This window comes from Xyrauchen texanus, chromosome 16 (assembly GCF_025860055.1).
Source record: "Xyrauchen texanus isolate HMW12.3.18 chromosome 16, RBS_HiC_50CHRs, whole genome shotgun sequence".
NCBI classification, from domain to species: domain Eukaryota; kingdom Metazoa; phylum Chordata; class Actinopteri; order Cypriniformes; family Catostomidae; genus Xyrauchen; species Xyrauchen texanus.
This window is the reverse complement of record NC_068291.1, coordinates 39,563,269-39,585,674: the sequence shown is the minus strand read 5'-3', so window position 1 is coordinate 39,585,674 and position 22,406 is coordinate 39,563,269. Positions and strand designations below refer to the sequence as shown.

The following is a 22,406-nucleotide window of genomic DNA, read 5'->3' as shown; positions in this document are numbered from 1 at the left end:
GTACTATTGATCAACACCAATGTCCCCATATGTTTCTATGATTTACCAAAAAACATTATAAACATTTTAACTAACTCCTGGGGTAAGTGAGGGCATTTACATGCACACCAATATACTTTTATCTACCCAACAATCAGCATATTTAAAATATCTGAGAATGCAAGAAAACTGCATTTACATGAGATTTGAAATCAACTGATTAATTTAGTCAAAACGTAAACAGGCATGCACACAACACTTGCGCTCATTGGATAAGCCGGTAAGAATGCCGGTAAAGGTGTTTACACGCAAGACATAATCGTGGTAATGGGCACAAATCTACATGGATCAGTTTTTGCTTAACCACGTGCAACCCCACGTCCACATGCGTGGACGTTGTATTTTGGCTTTGCTATACGCAACGCATTATTTAAATGAATAAAAATCAACTGCATACTGTTCACAAGACTAGACTGTCATTTTAAGGGTTAAGGGTAAAGTCACTTGACACGTGATTTCTTCGAAACGCTCGTATGGACGCAGAGTTAACAAAAGTGCCTCTGAAAAGAAATCCCTTTTAGTTTTTTTTATTGAAACCTGTTTGGTTGTAGAGACATCAATTGTCTAGACTCTAGTTTTTTTTTCATATGCCACTTTAAAAAATCAATTTGTTTTTTGCACATCAGCGTGCTGATAAACATGATGTCCACATAAGAGGATTTTGGGGCGTTATTCCCTCAAAAGTTCAAAAAACATATTATTTTGAATAACTTTCAACATTAACACATTTGTGGGTCATTTTGCTTTATTTTAATATACATTTTGTTATCTCTGTGCAATACGTTCTATTCATTAACATTAGTAAATGCATTACTATATATTTTACTGTGCATTTTCAGACTGAGAATAAATGGGTTCATCCAAAAGCTGAAAAGTTTTGTTTCAGAGGCTTTATATGGAGATAGGATGAAAATAATGTGCATTTCAAACTGTTCTGAGACCAGTGCAGACAGACAGCACACTGGAGGTTAAGTCATTCACTAAATGGGGATCAAGAGAGCATCCTATAGATCTCTATGCAGCATTCAATCCTAAATCCAACCAAAAGTTCAGTTGCAGGCTGCAGATGAATGGTTTGGACCACTCAACATGTTTGGCAGACATGGGACAATCATAATCAGTACATAGATTCAGAATAGATTCTAGACTTTCTAGAGCTTAGTGTTGTTTAAAAATGTACAACGTGGTCCTGCTGTCCACATATGTGGACATGAATTTTTAGGATTTGCTCTAGAATAATTGTTTTGCTTGTTTATTAGGTGCAACTAGTTACAAATCAAAAAGGGAAATGGAAAACTCTGTTTTTATTTTCTACTACTGATAGTCTCTGAGACTGCTTGGACGTCTCCCGTTTTAAGGTGTTCTTAACCTTGTTGTACTGTTTTATGATGTGCTACTACACATGGTGTTGGTGTCTTTTAATTTTGTAGTTCTGTAAAGCACTTTGGTCAGTCAGTGGCTATTATAAAATGTGCTATATAAATAAAATGAACTTGAACTTGAAAATGTACACAGCAGTCATGCGTGGGTCTCAGGAGGTTAAACTGTTTATGACCTTACCCCGATAAAAGAAAGACATAGCATGCACTAACATGAATGAGTGTGTTTACATGAATGTTCTTAAACAATTTATGCTTAAAAAGCTAACAACGTATACAGTCATGTAAATTCCTTAACAGTTTATCATTATCAGGGTAAGGTCAAAAACAGGTTAGGCATAAACCGATCAGCGCACGTACCAAAATTTTGCATTGCATTTAAACACCTTTACTGCCATTCTTACCAGTTTATCCAATGTGCACAAGTCTTGTGCACATGACTGTTTTCGTTTCAACACCAAAAGCAGAATAATCCGATCATATCACATCTCACTTGCATTGTTTCTAGCATTGTCAGATTTTTGGGAATAAACAGTTTTTTGATAAACTCGATGGCAGTCGAGTGTGAAGCGGCTGGGATGAGGATTAGCACCTCTAAATCTGAGGCCATGGTTCTCAGCAGGAAACCGATGGAGTGCGTACTCCAGGTAGGGAAGGAGGTATTGCCCCAAGTGAAGGAGTTCAAGTACCTCGGGGTCTTGTTCACGAGTGAGAGGACAATGGAGCGGGAGGTTGGCCGGAGAATCGGGGCAGCGGGGGCGGTATTGCACTCCCTCTATCGCACCGTTCTCACGAAAAGAGAGCTGAGCCGGATGGCAAAGCTCTCGATCTACCGGTACATTTTTGTTCCTACCCTCACCTATGGTCATGAAGGCTGGGTCATGACCGAAAGAACTAGGTCACGAGTACAAGTGGCCGAAATGGGCTTCCTCAGAAGGGTGGTGGGCTTCTCCCTTAGAGATAGGGTGAGGAGCTCGGAGTGGAGCCGCTGCTCCTTTGCGTCGAAAGGAGTCAGTTGAGGTGGTTTGGGCATCTGGTAAGGATGCCCCCTGGCCGCCTCCCTAGGGAGGTGTTTCAGGCACGTCCAGCTGGGAGGAGGCCTCGGGGAAGACCCAGGATTAGGTGGAGAGATTACATCTCCACACTGGCCTGGGAACGCCTCGGGGTCCCCCAGTCAGAGCTGGTTAATGTGGCTCGGGATAGGGAAGTTTGGGGCCCCCTGCTGGAGCAGCTGCCCCCGCGACCCGACTTCGGATAAGCGGTTGAAGATGGATGGATGGATGGATGGATGGATAGACAGTTTTTTGGTAGTTATCAGTATATTGGTGTGGGTGTATACTGCATAACACACTTGTTGTCAGTTTATTAAGCACAATCGGTGCAAGATCATGCATGCGAACGCTCTTAAGTGATGCTGTTTCATTGGCGGATTTCATTGGCAATCTTGTGGTAGAGAATTCTGCCCATAGAATTGAAAAACGCATCGAAATCAACAGTGAAACAGAAAAACTTCACTTCAAAGTTTTTTTTTATGTGGATCATACATTTTTCACACTGTTTTCCCTGAATCTGAGGATAGCTGAGCTGAGCCAAACCCGTCTGTCGCAGGACAGATCATTGTCTAAGGGACCAGATTTCAGTCAGGAATCAATTTTGACAAAGTGTAGTTCCTGCACTGGTGTTAAAATTATCGTCTGCCCATTTTGGCATGCAAAAACGCTCACATTCCCCATGTCACACAAAGTGCTATGGCTTTAAACAAGACTTTTAAATGCATGTGATCATATTTAATGTAAAACCAGACTCGATTGGGCTAGCTAGTGGGCTTCAGTGATGTAGCAGAACTGAAAATCATGCTGCAGTGATTGACGTAGGACTGCATTGGTAATAAATATGATATGAGAATCACTCTACTCTTAAGCTTGTATACACTAAGACATACTGTATGCATGAAGAATGGTGGGCTTCAGGGTCTGCTTACTCCCTGAACTAGAATACATGGTTAAACGCTTGATTTGCTCCTCAAACCTTCAGCTTCCAATGCTATCTTTGTGGTGACCTAGCTCTGCTCTCATTTCATGTATGGCCAACTGATCAAGATGTAGCCTAGGAATACAGATGGACCAATGGTTTGTTTCTTTTTGGAAACGTGTGACTTTTGTCTTACCTTTTCCTCAAAACTGAAGTCAAGTGTTTCAGATCTCAGTGTTTATACAATCTGTCATCCAAAATATCTTTCTCAGAGAAGTCAAATAAAACTGTGTTTACTACATGGTCAATTACTTTGTTTATTGTAATATGTTTTGCAACCACAAAATTATACTTGCACACCTCTCATGAATTGCATGATGTCTCTGGTTGTCCATATGCATCTGTTGGCTTGATTTTTGATTATATCAAGCAGGTCTAATCATTTTTGTGATAACAGTCTCATAGTGAACCCACAGCATTTGTCAGGGACTCCACCAGCTGGAAATAATTGTACTTGATATCGTATTCCATATCATACCAGAAATTCACTGCAGAAACAAAAAGATTTTTAAACATAATATTCATGCATGATTATTTGCAATACATTGTTAGTTACATACTGTCTGTGTAGTGAACGACCAATATGGATTTTTGAATGGCCGATGATTATGTATGAACAGTATTTGCAAACTAAATGTAAATGTCTTTGAAAAAGGTTTGCATTGTTCTAATCTTGCAGGTAAGAAAGGCACATCATTAAAGGTGTTACCTGCTATGCAGCCGTGAGACTGTCGCACATGATGGAACCACAAAGAGGGCAGGTACAACATCTCTCCTGCTTTCACAGTGCAGTGCAGAGGTTTAGTCAGTCTATATGAGGGATATCGGTCTAAATCTGGATTCAGGGGGTCTAGAGGAATCCAGGGCACCTGGCAGAGAAACACTATATCAGCAGTGGAAAAAGATTATGGAGTATTGTTATAGTTTCTTACTTGCGTACCGGAAAATTGTTTAATTGTACATTTTAGCAAAAAAGTTTAATGTAAAATCCTGTTTAACTATGTTAGTTTGGGCTGGCCTAATCCAGTGTCCTTAAATGCATACACTGAAAAAACTTGCTTTTATAAACTCACTTTGAATGAACCTTCTTCATCTACTATTTCAAACGTGCCATCTTCTTTCTGTCTGTATGTTGCTGGCTGATAGAGCTCTATTGAAAGGTAACATAATGCAAAGAACCTTGAGGTCATTTCCTTGTTTAGACTTTTTTTTTGTTTTTTTCTCAGCAGGCAAAATTAAGGAGTTTACTGAGGTATAGAGTCACAGAAAATAACAATTCCTTACCATATGGTATGAAAGGCCTATCAGTGGGAGGAAGTAAAATAAACTCTTTCTGTCCTGATATCACGCAGTATAGATTCTCATAGTGATCTTTATGCACTACAGAGAGAAAAATAACTTTGTGTTAATTAGTGTTGAAATGAAATGAATGAAATCATCTTACATTTTAGAATGAGTGCAAAGACAAAGGCTAATACGTTTTTGTTTAATAACGTATTAAAGGAATAGTTCACCCAAAAAAATGAACATTTCCTCATCATTTAATTACCCTCATGCCATCCCACATGTATAGGACTTGCTTTCTTCTGTTGAACACAAACAAAGATTTTTTGTAAAATATCTCAGCTCTGTAGGTCCACACAATGCAAGTGAATATTGGCCAGAACTTTGAAGCTCAAAAAAGCATATAAATACAGCATAAAAGTAATCCTCCAGTTTTTAAATCCATGTCTCAGAAATGATATGATAGGTGTGGGTGAGAAACATTTCAATATTTAAGTCCTTTTTTTAACTATAAATCTCCACTTTCAAACAGCACACCTTTCTCCTAAGAGTTCTTCTAGTTTGTTTTTGGCAATTTGCATTTTTCATGCATATCACCACATTCTGTGCAGGAAGGAGACTTAAATATTGATCTGTTTCTCACCCACACCTATCATATCACTTCTGAAGATATTAATTAAACCACTGGAGTCATATGGATTACTTTTATGCTGACTTATGTGATTTTTGGAGCTTCAAAGTTCTGGACCCTGTTGACTTGCATTGTTTGGACCAACATAGCTGAGATATTCTTCATTTGTGTTCTACAGAAGAAAGTAAGTCATGGTATGCCATGAGGGTGCTAAAATGAGAGCATTTTCATTTTTGGGTGAACTACCCCTTTAATTTCTCAACCACACTGGAATGGCGTTTTCCTACACCGCAAATGGAGCATTTTTGAAAACGCTTTGCTTTTTCGCATGCTTTGGAAAACCATGTCAAAAGCGGATTAGTGTGGATGTGGCCAAACTCACTTGATGTGACAGCACTTTCCTCCCCTAACCAGAAATTTACAGCATCAGGCTGCTTTCCTGAATTTGAAAACAATCAAACGCTTACGTCAAAGAGAAAGACAACTCAAACTCACACCATCATTGCATAATTTTCACAAGTTACATCCTCCTGCTCTTAAAAGCCAAAGTAGAGCTCAAACTAGAGGTAAAATGTGTGACAGTACCAAGAGCTTCACTCATCCAGGGGATGTGAGTCTGTACGTCTCCCGTCAGCTCTGGTAACTCCTCAGTCAGATTGGAGCATTGCTTCTGAACATAAAACACCCCACTGCTCTTCACCTTCCCTTCGATGATGTCCAGCAGAGATGAAAAGGTCATGTGACGCTCCTCTGGCATCACAAAACGATTCCCATTTACAGCATCTGCATATCCGTTTGGAGTGACGGCAACACTGATGACTTTAGTGCCTACTTTCTCTCTGAAAAAAACAACAACAACAACAGAAAAACAAGTTTTTAAATGATTTAAAGACATATGAGGTACAAACATAAGAGGACTGATAGCCTTGGCTAAATTAAGTACAGTTATTTCAAGTTGTCCTCAGATTGGCTCACCTGAGATAAGCAGGGTTCCATTTAGACAAAGCTGGCCAATCACTGAAGCTGTTGCGAAGGATGCAGGGCTTATTGGGACCAATCCATTCCCGATAAAACTGAATAGGAGAGAGGGGGCCATCCAAGTATGGCACTACATCATTTAGATAAAGCTCTAAGAGAGAGAAGACATATTATATCACTCACACAATGCCTCCTAAAGCCTGTCAAGAACATATCTGGGTCATGTCTGAAGCCTATTTTTTGTCTCACTAAGATGTTTTTCATTGTAACATTGTTTTTATGTCGGTTGAGCACAGTAATTCCCATTACTGCATATTATTTAAATTGTAAAGCATTTATACATCATACTCGTATTTGTTGTACTGAAATTATGCCTATTTTCTCATTTACAAAGTCATTGTGTCCAGAAAGGATGGTTCTAATTACATATAATGAGACTCATTATAATCTCATTATGCTGCTGAAAATAATGGGAATTAAAAACAAACTCCAAAGTAATGAACAGGCCCCTTCCAATTGTCAGTAGCCTACAGTTACGTGAAAAAACACTCTCACCATAATGCAATAAAAATAAGTAAAAAAAGTGCATCTATCTGATTTGAATTAAAGGAATAGTTCCCTAAAAATGTTTAATTATCTTATCACTAACTCACCCTCATGCTATCCCCAGATGTGTATGACTTACTTTCCTCTGTTGAACACAAATGAAGATTTTTAGAGGAATATCTCAGCTCTGTAGGTCCATACAATGCAAGTGATTGTGCAATACACCGATACTAAAGAAATATCACAATACCAAAAAATTTTAAATGGTATAATATCTTGTTGTTCATTTCAGTACCATATTAAAGTATGCTGCCATTAGCAAATCTAAATGTAATGTGAAAGTTCTGAGATGAAGTCAGAAAAAAGTCTCAATATGTCAAAATGTGATCATTAATCAGCAGAAGGATGTAATTTAATGAAACAATACACAGTCACATATGCACCACAGAATGAATGAAAGGCTCTGCGTCATCTCCTTCACGCACACGCAACACACACTGCTAATGCTTGATTTTCATGCAGTGTGTCCAATAGTATCCATCTGCAGAGCCGCAGATCAGTGTATAAACGGCTGTGAACTCTATAATGAACTATTTCTCCGCTGCAGCTTGGAGATTTCAGCTCACGAGTCGTGGGAAGCTTGATATAACAAACCCTTCAAAACAGGAAGAACTTCAAAGATCTTTCAAAATAAAAGTCCAGCTGAAATGAGAGCTCTATACAATTGGATTCATAAAATTTAATTAGTATTATTATCTGTAAGCAATATCACAAAAGCAAGTGTACTGAATATCAGCAAGCTCTGTTGTGCATCTATTTTGTTTTTTACAAAAAACAAAAACAAAAAAAATACTAGTTTTTTCTTAGTATCGAGTGAGAATTGATACCGAGGTACCCAGGCTGTTATCATACCGAAGCCAAAATTTTGGAACCGGCGCAACCCTAAGTGAATGCGCACCAAAAGCACATAAAGGCAGCATACAAGTAATCAATATCACTCTAGTAGTTTAATCCATGTCTTCTGAAGTGATCTAATTTGGTTTGGGTGAGAACAGACCAAAATAAAACAAATTTTTCACTGTACATCTTGCCATTTCATTCACTAGGCACGATAATGATTTCAAACTTGAAATCACGAACATGCCTAGAGACTCCAGATGTCAAGATTTATAGTGAAAAAGGAGTTATATTTTGGTTTGTAATCACCCAAAACCAATTGAATCTCTTCAGAAGACAAGGATTAAACCACTGGAGTGATATGGATTACTTTTTTACTGCCTTTATGTGCTTTTGGAGCTTCAAAATGTTGGTCACCATTCATTTGCATTGTGTGAACATTCAGAGCTGAGATATTCTACTAAAAATCCTCGTTTGTGTTCTGCAGAAGAAAGAAAGTAATATATCTGTGATGGCATGAAGTGGGTGAGTAAATTTAATTTTAGGGGTGAACTATCCCTTTAAGAGTAACTAATACTGATTTTCATTTTAATTCTGTAAGCCACAGATCAGATGAGGCAGAGAAAGCGTTATATTTATTAAAAAAAATCTGCTTTGAGTACTGAAATTGCTTTTAGGGTGTGATTATGCATGCGTATTGGTGTCAACAGATGGCCAATGAACTTACCCCGAGCTTCTTTAGGAAAATCTCTCAAGCGGTCCTTCACTGCATCCATTCCACAATTCACATGTTTACTAGAACAATTAGTTCTTCATGCACTGTGTTTACATACAAGCGGAACTATTCTTATATAGCTTTTTTAAAACATAACATGCTATTCAAACGACACATCTAACTGTTAACGATTTAAAATAGCTGAATGACATATCTCACATGTGTTTTGGCATGGATCTTCCGCTCATGCGCAGTAGTGACAGAGTTAGAATGTTGCTTTTGTCTCCTTCTACTGGCTGAAGATTTTACTGCAAGAACAATTCATTTCTTCTTATTCACTTAAGTTACCGTAAACGTTAAACGAAACACTATATATCACACAGTTCTGATGAGATTTGGGAAAGTTTTCTATTTTCATTTTCTGTCAATCCCTTTTCTTCTCATTGGCCTTATGAAATATGGATGAGGAGGCAGCCCAAATAACTTTGACCAGACAGAAAGTCTAATTAATATATTACTGAGATACACTGAGATAACTTAGCAAGTTTGTTATGATGCACATTTTCTTTATTCGATTTATAAATTTGCATAACCAGCCTCCAAAATTATGGAGCAAGGACTAAATACGAAAATAAACAAATCAATGAAGTGTAAAACACATAGACTTAAATACATGAAGGGATACAAATGGCGAAATAAATATATAAGAATAAATACATAAATACATTTAATAAATTGCTACAGAAATGCATAACATTGAACAAATAAAAAATGTCAATGAAAATTAAATGTCAAAATTTAACAAAAATATGTATACATTTTAAAATAATATATATATATTTTATAATATAAATAATATACTTTAAAATACGTTATATTTTGTCAAAATGTAATTAAAAACATTTATTTTGAAATAAATTATTTAAATAAATGATTTATCTCATCTTCATCATTTATTTATTAACTAATTTTGGAAGTAAATAGAAAAGTAAATAAATACAATAATATATTAAAATAAAATGTTAATATAAAATATTAAAAAATCAAAAATGTACAAATGTTTTTAGGCATTTTAAAATGCTAATATCATATTAAATATTACATTTTAAGAAAATTTATTTAATAATGTCATTTGTTTTTTACAGCTATAAAAATTTTATTAAAAAAAAAACAGTACAGCAGACATAACCCATTAGTTCACATGTTTACTATATTATATGCAGTATTTTGTTATGACAAGAAATCAAAAATGTAAATAAAATAATACAAATAATACTCATCTACACTTTGCCCAACTCTTCCGGCTCTGCAGTGTCACATGCAAAATTAACTCACTCCAGGGGGCACTGCAGATGAATTTAGACTCCAGGTTTAAACTGAATTATATTTCCTTTGAATCCCACATTTTTAATGAAGTCTCAGACTTTTGGGCCCCAATAACTGAACAAAATTGTATTAAACCATAATAGACAACAAGCTCAGATGTATGCCTCGTTTATATAATGCAAAGTGTTGAAAACATGAATGTACAGTATGCAACATCATACAGTCTTTCAGCTCTGTAACTTTGCTTTTGTTAGCATTTGGCTGCTGTCATAATGTAGATCCGTGAACCAAGAACTACTGCTCTTGTATTCAGCTCTGGAAAAATGGTCTGCACTGGCACCAAGAGGTATACGTAATATATATGTTCAGACTTTAAAGTATGATGCAGTTGTTTGTAACATGACTTTAATATCAGGATAGTCCCAGATGGGTCAGACACCCTATATTTGTCTTTTCCATTGTTTATCTTTCCAAGCAGTGAGAAGAAATCTCGGCTTGCTGCACAGAAGTACGCACGGGTGGTGCAGAAGCTTGGCTTTTCTGCCAAATTCCTTGACTTTAAAATCCAAAATATGGTTGGAAGTCGTGACGTCTGTTTTCCTGTATGCTTAGAAGTCCTGGTCCTCACTCACCAGCTGTTCAGCAGGCCTGTGCAGGCAACTGTGTTTCTTAGAAAAGAGTTTAAGGTTTACAGGCCCTCAGTAGTTAATCCACTGCCCAACATCTGTCTTATATCTGTCAATAACTTTGTCTCTCACGCTATGGGCCACAGTTCTTTCCTGGTATGATAGATTGCATGGTGAAACCACGTATTGTTTTGCTAATCTTTGTATCTGGAAAAGTTGTGCTCACAGGTACTGTAATCACTAGTGTAATAATAGGTGAATCTCATGAAAACTGTAAACAACATGTCCGGGGTCAAATTTCCCACAAAATCAAAGGAAAGGAATAAGAAAGCATATTTTGTATGACCATTGAGAAGTAAAAAATTAGCTCTATTACAATGAAATAAATATTTATTTCAGTAACAGCTTCATAGTATTTAATAATATATAAAATATTATTAAGAATAAAATATTAGTTATTTTATATATATATATATATATATATATATATATATATATATATATATATATATATATATATATATATAAATATTGATATTTAATAAATGTTAATATATTATAAATAATATATATATACATGTGTGTAAAGTGTCAGTATGGGCAGTGACCGGCTATGCAGCCCCATACGCAGCAAGCTGCGATGCACTGTGTGTTCTGACACATTTCTATCATGACCAGCATTAAGTTTTTCAGCAATTAGTGCTACAGTAGCTCTACAGGACCAGACAGGCTAGCCTTCACTCCCCATGTGCATTAATGAGCCTTGGGCATCCATGAACCTGTCGCCAGTTCATCGGTTGGCCTTCCTTGGACCAGTTTTGGTAGGCACTAACCACTGCACCTTCAGTTTTGGAGATGCCCTGACCCAGTCGTCTAGCCATCACAATGTGGCCCTTGTCACTCAGATCCTTACGCTTGCCCATTCTTCCTGCTACCAACACATAATATTCAAGAACTGACTGTTAGCTTGCTGCCTAGTATATCTCATCCCTTGACAGGTGCCATTGTAACAAGATAATAAATGTTATTCTCATATCTCATGGATCAAGAAAATTATGCAGTGCATATTGAAATACAGGTTTTTACAAAAGTGTTTGTTGCTATTTAGAGTTTTAGGGAAAAATTTAATCAAAAGTGCCTTTTACCTGAGGGTGTTAGCCCTGTTATAACCCACACAAGCAGGTTTTTATGCCCCCATTTCAATAATTGAGAGGATACATGGAATATTTGTACATTAAAAAAAATCACATCATTTTATGTAAACCTGCAAAGAAAACTATCTTTTGCTAGCTTTTGCAAAAACTTTAGTCTATCTTCAGTGAATACTGCCATTAAATCAGGACAGATCCCACTGTATACATACATTTTTACATAACATGTTTGTTGAAAAAAGTTAAGGTCCATGCTATTTGTCATGCTTTAGATATAAATGACTGATCGTATACTATTCTACATTTTATAAACACCCTCAACCACTCAACCACTACCATCAACAACATTTGCACCCATCCAGCTCACCACCACACACAAACACACATCACATGGTGCATGGGACAGCCACTATTCATCAATCAACACACAGCTGGTCATAGCAGACAGTACGGGACTTTTAGAACCAGATTTGTTTTTTTATATTTTCAAACGCAGAACCGTTTCTTATGGGCTTATAGTATTGCTAAGAGTCTGTATCATCATGACTAGTCCCCTGGCTGGCGAACCCCGGGCTGTGGGGCCTGGTGAAGTTGATCGAGGGTCTGGATCAGAGGCCCGGGTGCCCGTGCGACCGCAGCCGCCTCAGCAGCACCTTCAGGCGGCTTGTGTTAGCGCTGCTGTCGTGGCTATGGTGGAGGCGCTGGATGATGCGGAGGGGCTCTTTGTAGCCGTGGAGAGATGCCCGCTGTGCAACACGGCCAGACGGAGACTCACCTGCGCTCGCTGCATCCAGACCGGTGATTTCGTGTATTTTGATGGAAGAAATCCGGAGAGGTGTAGTTTTATTTTTCTGTTGTCAACACTGTGTGCTAATACAATTAGCTTTAGCATGCTAACAAAATTTGTTTACAAAATGAGTTTTCTGTATTTTCGATCTGATACATCTCATGTCAACTTGACCTATTTTGTTTAAGTAATTTTTTTTTACTATGATTCAAACATTTTTACTTTTGAAACGTAATCTTGTATCTTCAGCATGCTAATTTGCTAACTGCTAAATTTTGTAAACAGTCTGACAGACAACAAATGTTTCAGTTTCTGTCATGTTTCACCTCACATCAAATTTCCATGACATGTTTATTTAAATTAAACAGTTTTATAGTGTTGTCATGGCTTATACAAGCTCTGAAAAAAAGTTTTTCTTTTTAACAGTATTTGACAATGTGTTGAAATGGTTAGTTTCAGCTGAGTCATGTTGACAAATGCGAAATCATTTATGATTACTGCAATATCTTATATTGATTATGTAATAATGCTACAAATGGCTTTGCATATCAAACAGTATAGAAGTTGCAATATCTAGTCTTAGTATATTTAACCGTATATGACATATGGATGATGTGTAATATTGTTTCACATGGCTTTTAAGAAAATACAATTTTAGGGATATTTCGGGTTCAATACAAGTTAAGCTCAATTGACAACATTTGTGGCATAATTTTGATTATCACAAAAAGTTAATTTGACTTGTCCATCCTTTTCTTTAAAAAATGATAATAAAAAAATAGGGTGTACAGTGAGTCAACTACAATGGAAGTGAGTGGGGCCAATCCGTAAACATTAAAATACTAACTGTATCAAAAGTATAGCCACAAGACGTAAAAAATATGCGTGTTAAAATTATTTCAGTGTGATAAAATCACTTAAAAACATTTTCTGTGTAAAGTTATCCAATTTTAAAGATTCGATGCCATGATGAAGCAAAGCTATAAACCCTGTAAGCCTGCAAAAACAACAATTTAAACAACGATTTAACCGCTCAAATAATTCACGTTTTAACAGAATAATTTATGTAAGTGCTTTTCAAATTTTCTAATTTTAAGTTTCACACTCTTGCCTTTAAACCCTCCATAAATTGCCCCCATTCACTTCCATTGTAAGTGCCTCACTGTAACCTTATTTATTGCTTGTTTTTTAAGAAAAGGAGATACAAGTTGAAATTTATTTTTGTGGTAGTCAGCAATATGCCACAAATTCTGTCGATTGAGCTTAACCTGTATTAAACCCAGAATATTCCTTTAAGCAGGTAACAAGTTTATTTTATTCATATTCTATCTCTATATTGATGTACTATATTTTGGTATCACTATAATTGTAGTCACATATTGTAGTTGTGGACAGTGATATGCATTTGTGTAAAAATCTAATTATTCTTGATATATATAAATCTGTACTTATTACACAGAAAAAAATATATATATATATTCTGTGTACAGGTACTCGGAAAAGCTTGAAAGACTTCAGAAGCTGAAAAATGAAAAAGAGAATCTTCAACAAAGGTATGATATCAGCATCCTGTAATGCACAATTCAAAGTACAATTTATGTTGCATTTGAAGCACATTCTGATTTGTTCCTTTATTTCAGTGTCCTCAATGCCATGGACAAGAAAGTTCAGGCTGACCAGCTGGTAAAAACATTTTGGGAAATTAAAAAACATTACAAACATTTTTTAAGACATTTCACCATTCTGGTTGTGTTTTGTTTCACTACAGAGGTGGAAAATTATGTCATGCAAGATGAAAATCAAGCAACTCAAAGAGGCCATATGCATTGGCAATGATGATGTGAAGAGTGGTGAGTCTAGTTTCCTAAAAAAAAAATTATTCCTTGAAGAAAGCGTTTATTGTGTAGGGCTGGGCATTGATACAGATTTCCCTATTCGATTCCGATTTGGTTCTGATTCATACGTATATTTAAGTTCCAATGTCCATTTTGCTTACATATGAAATAAATTATTTCTCAGCTAATGCCGGTAATTATACAGGGACATTCTAACCTAAACATTATGAGGTTATTCATTTTTCAAATGTTATTTTATCTTTTTATTTTTTCATCATTTTGGTCATATTTTATTAAATGTTTTAAATGCATGTATTCCATCAATAAATATGATGTCTTGAAACTGCATTTTTATATTGCATATATATATATATATATATATATATATATATATATATATACACTCACCTAAAGGATTATTAGGAACACCATACTAATACTGTGTTTGACCCCTTTCAGCCTTCAGAACTGCCTTAATTCTACGTGGCATTGATTCAACAAGGTGCTGAAAGCATTCTTTAGAAATGTTGGCCCATATTGATAGGATAGCATCTTGCAGTTGATGGAGATTTGTGAGAAGCACATCCAGGGCACGAAGCTCCCGTTCCACCACATCCCAAAGATGCTCTATTGGGTTGAGATCTGGTGACTGTGGGGGCCATTTTAGTACAGTGCACTCATTGTCATGTTCAAGAAACCAATTTGAAATGATTCGAGCTTTGTGACATGGTGCATTATCCTGCTGGAAGTAGCCATCAGCGGATGGGTACATGGTGGCCATAAAGGGATGGACATGGTCAGAAACAATGCTCAGGTAGGCTGTGGCATTTAAACGATGCCCAATTGGCACTAAGGGGCCTACAGTGTGCCAAGAAAACATCCCCCACACCATTACACCACCACCACCAGCCTGCACAGTGGTAACAAGGCCTGATGGATCCATGTTCTCATTCTGTTTACGCCAAATTCTGACTCTACCATCTGAATGTCTCAACAGAAATCGAGACTCATCAGACCAGGCAACATTTTTCCAGTCTTCAACTGTCCAGTTTTGGTGAGCTCTTGCAAATTGTAGCCTCTTTTTCCTATTTGTAGTGGAGATGAGTGGTACCGGTGGGGTCTTCTGCTGTTGTAGCCCATCCGCCTCAAGGTTGTGCGTGTTGTGGCTTCACAAATGCTTTGCTGCATACCTCGGTTGTAACGAGTGGTTATTTCAGGCAAAGTTGCTCTTCTATCAGCTTGAATCAGTCGGCCCATTCTCCTCTGACCTCTAGCATCAACAAGGCATTTTCAGCCCACAGGACTGCCGCGATACTGGATGTTTTTCCTTTTCACACCATTCTTTGTAAACCCTAGAAATGGTTGTGCGTGAAAATCCCAGTAACTGAGCAGATTGTGAAATACTCAGACCGGCCCGTCTGGCACCAACAACCATGCCACGCTCAAAATTGCTTAAATCACCTTTCTTTCCCATTCTGACATTCAGTTTGGAGTTCAGGAGATTGTCTTGACCAGGACCACACCCCTAAATGCATTGAAGCAACTGCCATGTGATTGGTTGATTAGATAATTGCATTAATGAGATATTGAACAGGTGTTCCTAATAATCCTTTAGGTGAGTGTATATATACACTACCTGTCAAAAGTTTTAAAACACTCATTCTTTATTATTTTATTTTTTTCACATTTTAGAATAATAGTAAAGTCATCACAACTATGGACTAATAGAAATGGAAATATGTGAATTATGTTGTTACTAAACAAAATCCAAAATAAATAAAAACGGTGTTATATTTTAACATCTTCAAAGTAGTCACCCTTCACCTAGAATTTGCAGACATGTACTCTTGATATTTTGTCAACCAACTTCTTGAGGAATCCCATCTATGTTGGGCAATTATTGGCTGCTTTTCTTTATTATTTGGTACAAGTCATCAATATCAAAACCATTTTTTTTTTCTTACATTTTATAATGTTTTTTTATTAAATACTCAAAACAGCCCGTCTGGCACCAACATTTGTGGCATGTGCAGTGCTTAAAATAATATAGATACAGGTCTGGAGCTTCAGTTAATGTTCACATCAACCATCAGAATGTGGAAATAATGTGATCTCAGTGATATGAACCATGGTATGATTGTTGGTGCCAGATGGGCTGGTTTGAGTATTTCTGTAACTGCTGATCTTCTGGGATTTTCACACACAACAGTCTCAAGTATTTATTCAGAATGGTGCCAAAAACAATAAACATCCAGTGAACGGCAGTTCTGTGGATGGAAATGCCTTGTTGATGAGAGAGGTCAACAGAGAATGGCCAGACTGGTTTGAACTGAGAAAGTCTACGGTAACTCAGATAACCACTCTGTAAAATATCAGATAACCACTCTGAGAATAACATCTGTGAATGCTATTCTGAGATGTGGGTTGGCGCTGTATTGATGGCATGAGGGGGACCTACACAATATTAGGCAGGTGCTTTTAATGTTATGGCTGATCGGCGTATATATACATTGTACATTAATATATGTGTGTGTTGTATGTTTATTATTTACATGTATAATTTGTACTATTTACAATAGCAGCCATTTGTCTCACAGAAATGTTTCAGGTGAGCGTATTTTGAGTTTGTGAGTCGATTAGATTCTTTACCGCATCCATGCTATGTGTGATTTGAATAAATGTTTATTTTTTGTTGTTTTTGGTTAAAAACAGATGGTAAAGAACTGAAAGGATATTAAAAGAGACATTATTCAATGACAAATGGATCGCGTGGGTCTTGTCTTTGGAAACACATTACATGGAACGAGTCAAACCAAACTTTTACTCCTGACAAGCATTGAAAGGATCTTGGTGCTTAATTTTTTTGTCATTTTACTATTCAAACATGTTGAGAGAAATCTAATAATTTACCAGCCAGTGGCTAATCACAGACATAGAGTCGCATAGTGCAAAAAATTGGGTGCATATTCAAGTGATTTAGAGGATTGAGAAAAAGGTAAATCTTGGGATTTAAGAATCAATTTCAGGATCGCTAAGATGAAGATTGTGATGCATCAGAAAATCTATGTTTTTACCCAGCCCTAGGATTTTGTACACATTTTAATATCAAATGCATATTTAAATTATCCATATTATGGCTCTACATAAGTACAGTTTAGGAAATATTTTGGTGCTCTTGCAAGTCTTAGTTTTTTCCATAAATAATAATACATTTTTATTTGGATGTCATTGCTGGTTTTCCCCCTTAGGCAGGGAGCTGTTGCTGCGTTCACAAGAGGAGGGCCAAAGACTGCAGCGCAGGGCCAATCGGCACCAGGAAAAGAGGGACAAAATTAAGCGTCATAACCAGCGTTTGGGTGAGCTGCTGGAGAAGAGATCCAAAGAGCTGCAGGGGAGGCTGGAGGCCCTGGCTGAAGTTCGGAAGGAGCACATACTGGAGCTCACCGCACACATATTCTCCATACAGGAGGAGAAACAGGGCAGCAGGTCAGAGCCAATCAGAGTCTCAGGATTGTTTTTATTTCATGGACTGATCATAATTGAAACCCACATGGTATTCATAGTGAATGCTGTCTTGCTTTATTAGGAATTTGCCCTTGAGAAAGGCACTTAACACTCAGTTGCTCTAGAGAGACTGTCAATGCAATGACAAATGATCATAAACTAAGCTTGTTTTGTTCCAGTTACAAACCAGTTTTTAACATAAAGTATTTGTCCCAAATACATCATCTTAACAGCATTTCTACACTTCAGGGACCCAGTTGATCCAGTTGTGGCAGAGTACGATCTTGCTCTGACCTCCAGCACTGTCAGTGAACTCGCAGAGGCCAGACGAACCACATACCACTCAGGTCGCTGGATCTGGGACGATCAGAACGGAGAGACGAGCATCAATATCACTGGGCCACATGTCACATTGCCTAGCAATGGAGACTGCTCTGCCTATTACTGCTGGGTGGAGGAGAAGAGTGGAAATCAGGGGCCAGGTATAGAATTCCCATCCTACATAATTTCTCGCTGAATATTCAGTTTCACTTGGAAATGCATCCCATTGTGGAACTTGCTTTGGTTCAAGTTAAGCTCAATCGACAGCATTTGTGGCATAATGATTAACATAAATAAATATTTTCGACTCCTATCGTTTATTCTACAAAAACATGGTTACAGTAATGTACTTAGAATGGAAGTGAATGTGGCCAGTTTCAAAAGTTTAATTTATTACACTGAAATCTTGTTAACATGTATAATATTTACATGTTTACTTGCTCCATTCTCTTCCATTGTAAATGCCTTAAGGCACGGCCACACGGCCATTTATATGGGAATCCACACAATAGTGAATTGCATGGTATGGCCTTGACTTCTGTGTGGGCGGTGCTTCGTACACAGCTCCACAGAATATTCACAATGGACAAGGATATCTTTGTCTGAATCTCTGGCGGGTTTCTTTTTAACATCACTCTCACAGAGTATAAAATGCAGAATTAAAAAGCGTCTGTGTTGCAATTCGTGTTTTGCTGGTTTCACTTATTCTTAACGTCCACCCACGCCTTATGAGCCCACAAAATTCTGACTGCGCCTGCACAGTAACCACCCTTTATTTTTTTTAACTAAATAAGGAAGTACATGACCCTTTTTTTACCCCAATATTTTGCTAGAAATGTTGTCAGTTGAGCTTTAATTGTATTAAACTCTGGAACAATTATTTTGTTCAAACGTGCAAACTTTGTCTTTTGATAGATAAAATGTTAAGAAATTGTTACATAGTATTGTTGAGTTTTGCTTCTTTCTTTTTTTTTTTATATATTTTTTGTGTAGAAATGGACCACATCAACCCAGCTCACACCATCAGTGCGGCCCTCTGCTATGCTACCCAGCTAGTCAACACCCTGTCTCATATTCTGGATGTCAACCTTCCGAAAAAGTTGTGCAACAGGTTAAAACAGCATATTTATTGTCAAAACTATCCTCCCACTATCTTTTATTTTACTCACTTTCAAATTCCTTCTGCATTTTTGTTAGAGTTTGTCATTTTTCTTTTTCAATTTTCAAGGGGACTAAAAAACAACTTCTATGTGTTGTATTTGACACAGTAAAAAACATCAGTATGTAGTACAAGTTTTTTTTATCTTGTGGAGTTAAGGCTCAGTTTCCTGACTTCTCCTGTATTGCCTGTTTATTTGTCTCTCTGTCTTCTCTACAGTGAATTCTGTGGCGATAATCTGACCCGATACAGATTCACCCGCGTCGTAAACAAACTCAACACCAACATCCTGCACCTGTGCTTCTCACAGGTAACTCTTCCAGTCACATCTCAAAACTGAGACTATATTCTTGTATGGAGGTTTATTTTGAATGTGTGTATGATCACCCCATAGCATGTTGACAGCGAGCTGCTCCATCCTAACCACACTTTGAGGAATATCATGTTTTTAGTGTCTCCAGCAAACAAGAACCTTGGCAGGTGAGAAAATCATTCCATATTATGAATGCATGCTTTACTTTTTAAAGGAATATTCTGGGTTCACTACAAGTTAGGCTCAATCAACAGCATTTGTGGCATAATGTTGATATAATAATAATAATTACGATTAGTGGCCAACCCGCTCTACCAACTGAGCCAAAGCTGCCCCAATATATCACAGCGACCTATCCTTTAAAAAATGTATCATACTAAAATCATGTAGAACAGAGATTTAATCACACTTAAATCCCTAAAATGTTAATGTGTAATCTTTTCATCTTGTACTTTTGAAACAGTGTATTTTAATATACTGGTATTGTATATTGTACTGGTATTGTATTGAATGGTCCCATTCTCTTCTATTGTAATTTCCTTTGTAAACCTGATTTATGCTTTTTTTAAATAAACGAGAGATAAGTCACTATTATTTTCTGTGGTAATCAACATTATACTACGAATGCTATCGATTGAGCTTGAACCTGCAACATTACTTTTAATCTCATATAATACAGCCCACTTTTCATGATCCAATCAAATACTGAAGGATTAAATCAAGTCATGTCCTTCAATGTGTTTTTTTTAATTTTTTAAATGTTAGAATACTTTCTCCCAATGTTTCATGTTATCTTGAAAGGAAAATTAATCTTGATCTTTTCCACTCTCTTTCCGTGCACAGAACCGGACCTTTTGAGGTGAGTGCAGACTTGGAAGACTCAATGGAGTTTGTAGAACCAGAGGCAGCCGGACCTGTGGAGGAGAGTGGAGACGAGGCAGTGACAGATGAAGAAACAGACTTAGGCACAGACTGGGAGACAGTTCCAAGTCCACGCTTTTGTGATATCCCCTCCCAGCCTATGGATCTTTCCCAGAGCGGCATGCAGGCGTCCCAGCCAGTGGGCAATGCTGGGGGCATGATCTCCTCCGCAGCGGCCTCTGTCACGTCCTGGTTCCGGGCCTACACCGGGCAGCGCTAATGTCAGGTGGTTAGTTAGGGCTGTATCTATGCAAACACCCCATTAAAATCACCATCACCTTTGTCAACTTGGCTTTAGGGAAAAAGGGGAAGTTTTCATCTGACTGCTCAAACTAAATAAATGTGTGGTTGAATCCAGAGAGAAGCATGTTGTCTCCAGAAACATCTTCTGTGTGATAGTAAATCAGTAATGAAACGGTCGTGAACTGCTGCTCAGTTTTACATTACTGATCCTCTGTAGCTGACATTATACTGGAGACACAACTTTATCCAATGTGCATTGCCAAATATTCTTTCATTTTTGTTCATTGGTGCAGACATTGTACATTCAAAGCATTGTTGGACAGACTTGACTCTGTGCTGGCAAGAGTTTGATTGATGGATTGAGTTTTCATGGAAGAATGAAATTGCACCTTCACACCAGCTCTTCAAAGAACCTTACCGTATAAATGTTGCTGGACCTTGAGAGAATTAAATATATTATTGCGGTGTGTCGCATTTTATGAGATTATAAATTTACAAAAAGGATTGTATTTTGTGAAGAAAAAAAGTATGTGATGGTATTATTGCAGTTTTTTGTTCATTTTACATTTCATCAAACACTACAAGTTGTACTGGGCATAAATATTGTGCATTGTTTTCGAGAGGTCTGGATTTTTTTCACCATCTTTAGTTGTTCAAAGAATGCATATTTACTCTACTAAATTATCAGCTTCTAGTCGGTGCATTCTAGAATATTTTTTATTTGTATTAGACCTCTTGAAATATTAAACTGAATACCTCAGTTTCTGCAATAGAAATGAAGCTTTATTCCTGTTAATGCAAACATGGGAAAACTCCTTGTTATCGGTGTATTAACTCAGAACAAACATAAACGTAACTTTGTGAAGCAGTACTTTAATGGTGTGATGCCACTTCTATTTAAGAGACAAGCGTGGCAAAACTAAATGCAGTTATTTGAGTGCATTTACAATCTAACATTGTTATATACTCAAGGTGTCTGCAAGGTTAATGATCTACACTTTTTATACATTTAAAAATTATTACCTGCAAGAGATCCAAAAAAGTGCCCTTAACTTTTTCCAATGTAAAAAGGTTTTAGCTATAAATAGTACAATATATATGCTCACATAGCCAGCCGAATACTACTTGGGAACACTCTATTCTCAGACACTTTCGGTTGCAGAATAGTGTCTATGGTTGACAAAAAACAATGTTTTTAACAATGTTATTTGCATGATACTACATTCACACAGATTGGCACTGAATACAATTTAGAAGGTTACTTAGTGCACCTTTAATTTGGGATACAATTAAATTCTTGCACACCTTTTATTGTTCAGTCACATTGTATAGTCCTCCACTAAATGTGCACTTGGAAAGCAACATGACTTGAAGGGAAAAAAGATGCATTGATCCAGTATTTTAAGAATAAATTATCCCCATAATGGTTATAAATGCTATATATGATATTTATTGTACATTTTATGTACAAAATGTGTAATATATATATATATATATATATATATATATATATATATACATACATACATACATACATACATATACACACACACACACACACAATATTTAACAGCTTTATATCTAGGACTAGAAATAACAGTGGCAGCACTTAAAAATAATAATAAAATATATATATATATATATATTACTGGCTAAACAAAGAAAACCATACAAGGTTTTTTGTGGATGCAAACATGGATAAAAAAATTACAAATAAAAA

General features: G+C 36.8%; 2 protein-coding genes across 2 annotated transcripts; one reads left to right on the top strand and one right to left on the bottom strand.

Annotated features, from left to right (window-relative positions):
• Positions 1-3,676: 3,676 nt before the first annotated feature.
• Positions 3,677-8,738, bottom strand: jmjd7 (jumonji domain containing 7). Its single transcript, XM_052145658.1, has 8 exons — positions 8,513-8,738; positions 6,340-6,493; positions 5,950-6,203; positions 5,747-5,803; positions 4,734-4,829; positions 4,523-4,599; positions 4,159-4,318; positions 3,677-3,937 (listed from the first exon to the last, which is right to left on the bottom strand). Exons 1-8 carry the CDS (start codon positions 8,559-8,561, stop codon positions 3,849-3,851), a joined length of 936 nt encoding a protein of 311 aa, XP_052001618.1. The 5' UTR covers positions 8,562-8,738; the 3' UTR covers positions 3,677-3,848.
• A 3,238-nt stretch (positions 8,739-11,976) lies between these two features.
• LOC127656898 (beclin 1-associated autophagy-related key regulator-like) lies at positions 11,977-22,108 on the top strand. The gene is made up of 10 exons (XM_052145430.1): positions 11,977-12,438; positions 13,881-13,943; positions 14,031-14,073; positions 14,159-14,240; positions 17,474-17,711; positions 17,979-18,211; positions 19,044-19,161; positions 19,429-19,519; positions 19,604-19,689; positions 20,366-22,108. The coding sequence occupies exons 1-10, from the start codon at positions 12,146-12,148 to the stop codon at positions 20,661-20,663; spliced, it is 1,545 nt and encodes a 514-aa protein (XP_052001390.1). The 5' UTR covers positions 11,977-12,145; the 3' UTR covers positions 20,664-22,108.
• Positions 22,109-22,406: the final 298 nt, after the last annotated feature.

Bases quoted from the DNA above. Each gene is read 5' to 3' on its own strand.
- jmjd7 (XM_052145658.1), bottom strand. From the start codon at position 8,561: ATGGATGCAGTGAAGGACCGCTTGAGAGATTTTCCTAAAGAAGCTCGG. The intron at 6,494-8,512 runs GTAAGTTCATTG...TCTCTCTCTTAG, and splicing joins TTTTCCTAAAGAAGCTCGGG to AGCTTTATCTAAATGATGTA. The intron at 5,804-5,949 runs GTACTGTCACAC...TTTCAAATTCAG, and splicing joins CTGGATGAGTGAAGCTCTTG to GAAAGCAGCCTGATGCTGTA.
- LOC127656898 (XM_052145430.1), top strand. From the start codon at position 12,146: ATGACTAGTCCCCTGGCTGGCGAACCCCGGGCTGTGGGGCCTGGTGAA. The intron at 14,074-14,158 runs GTAAAAACATTT...GTTTCACTACAG, and splicing joins AAGTTCAGGCTGACCAGCTG to AGGTGGAAAATTATGTCATG. The intron at 18,212-19,043 runs GTATAGAATTCC...TTTTTTGTGTAG, and splicing joins GAGTGGAAATCAGGGGCCAG to AAATGGACCACATCAACCCA.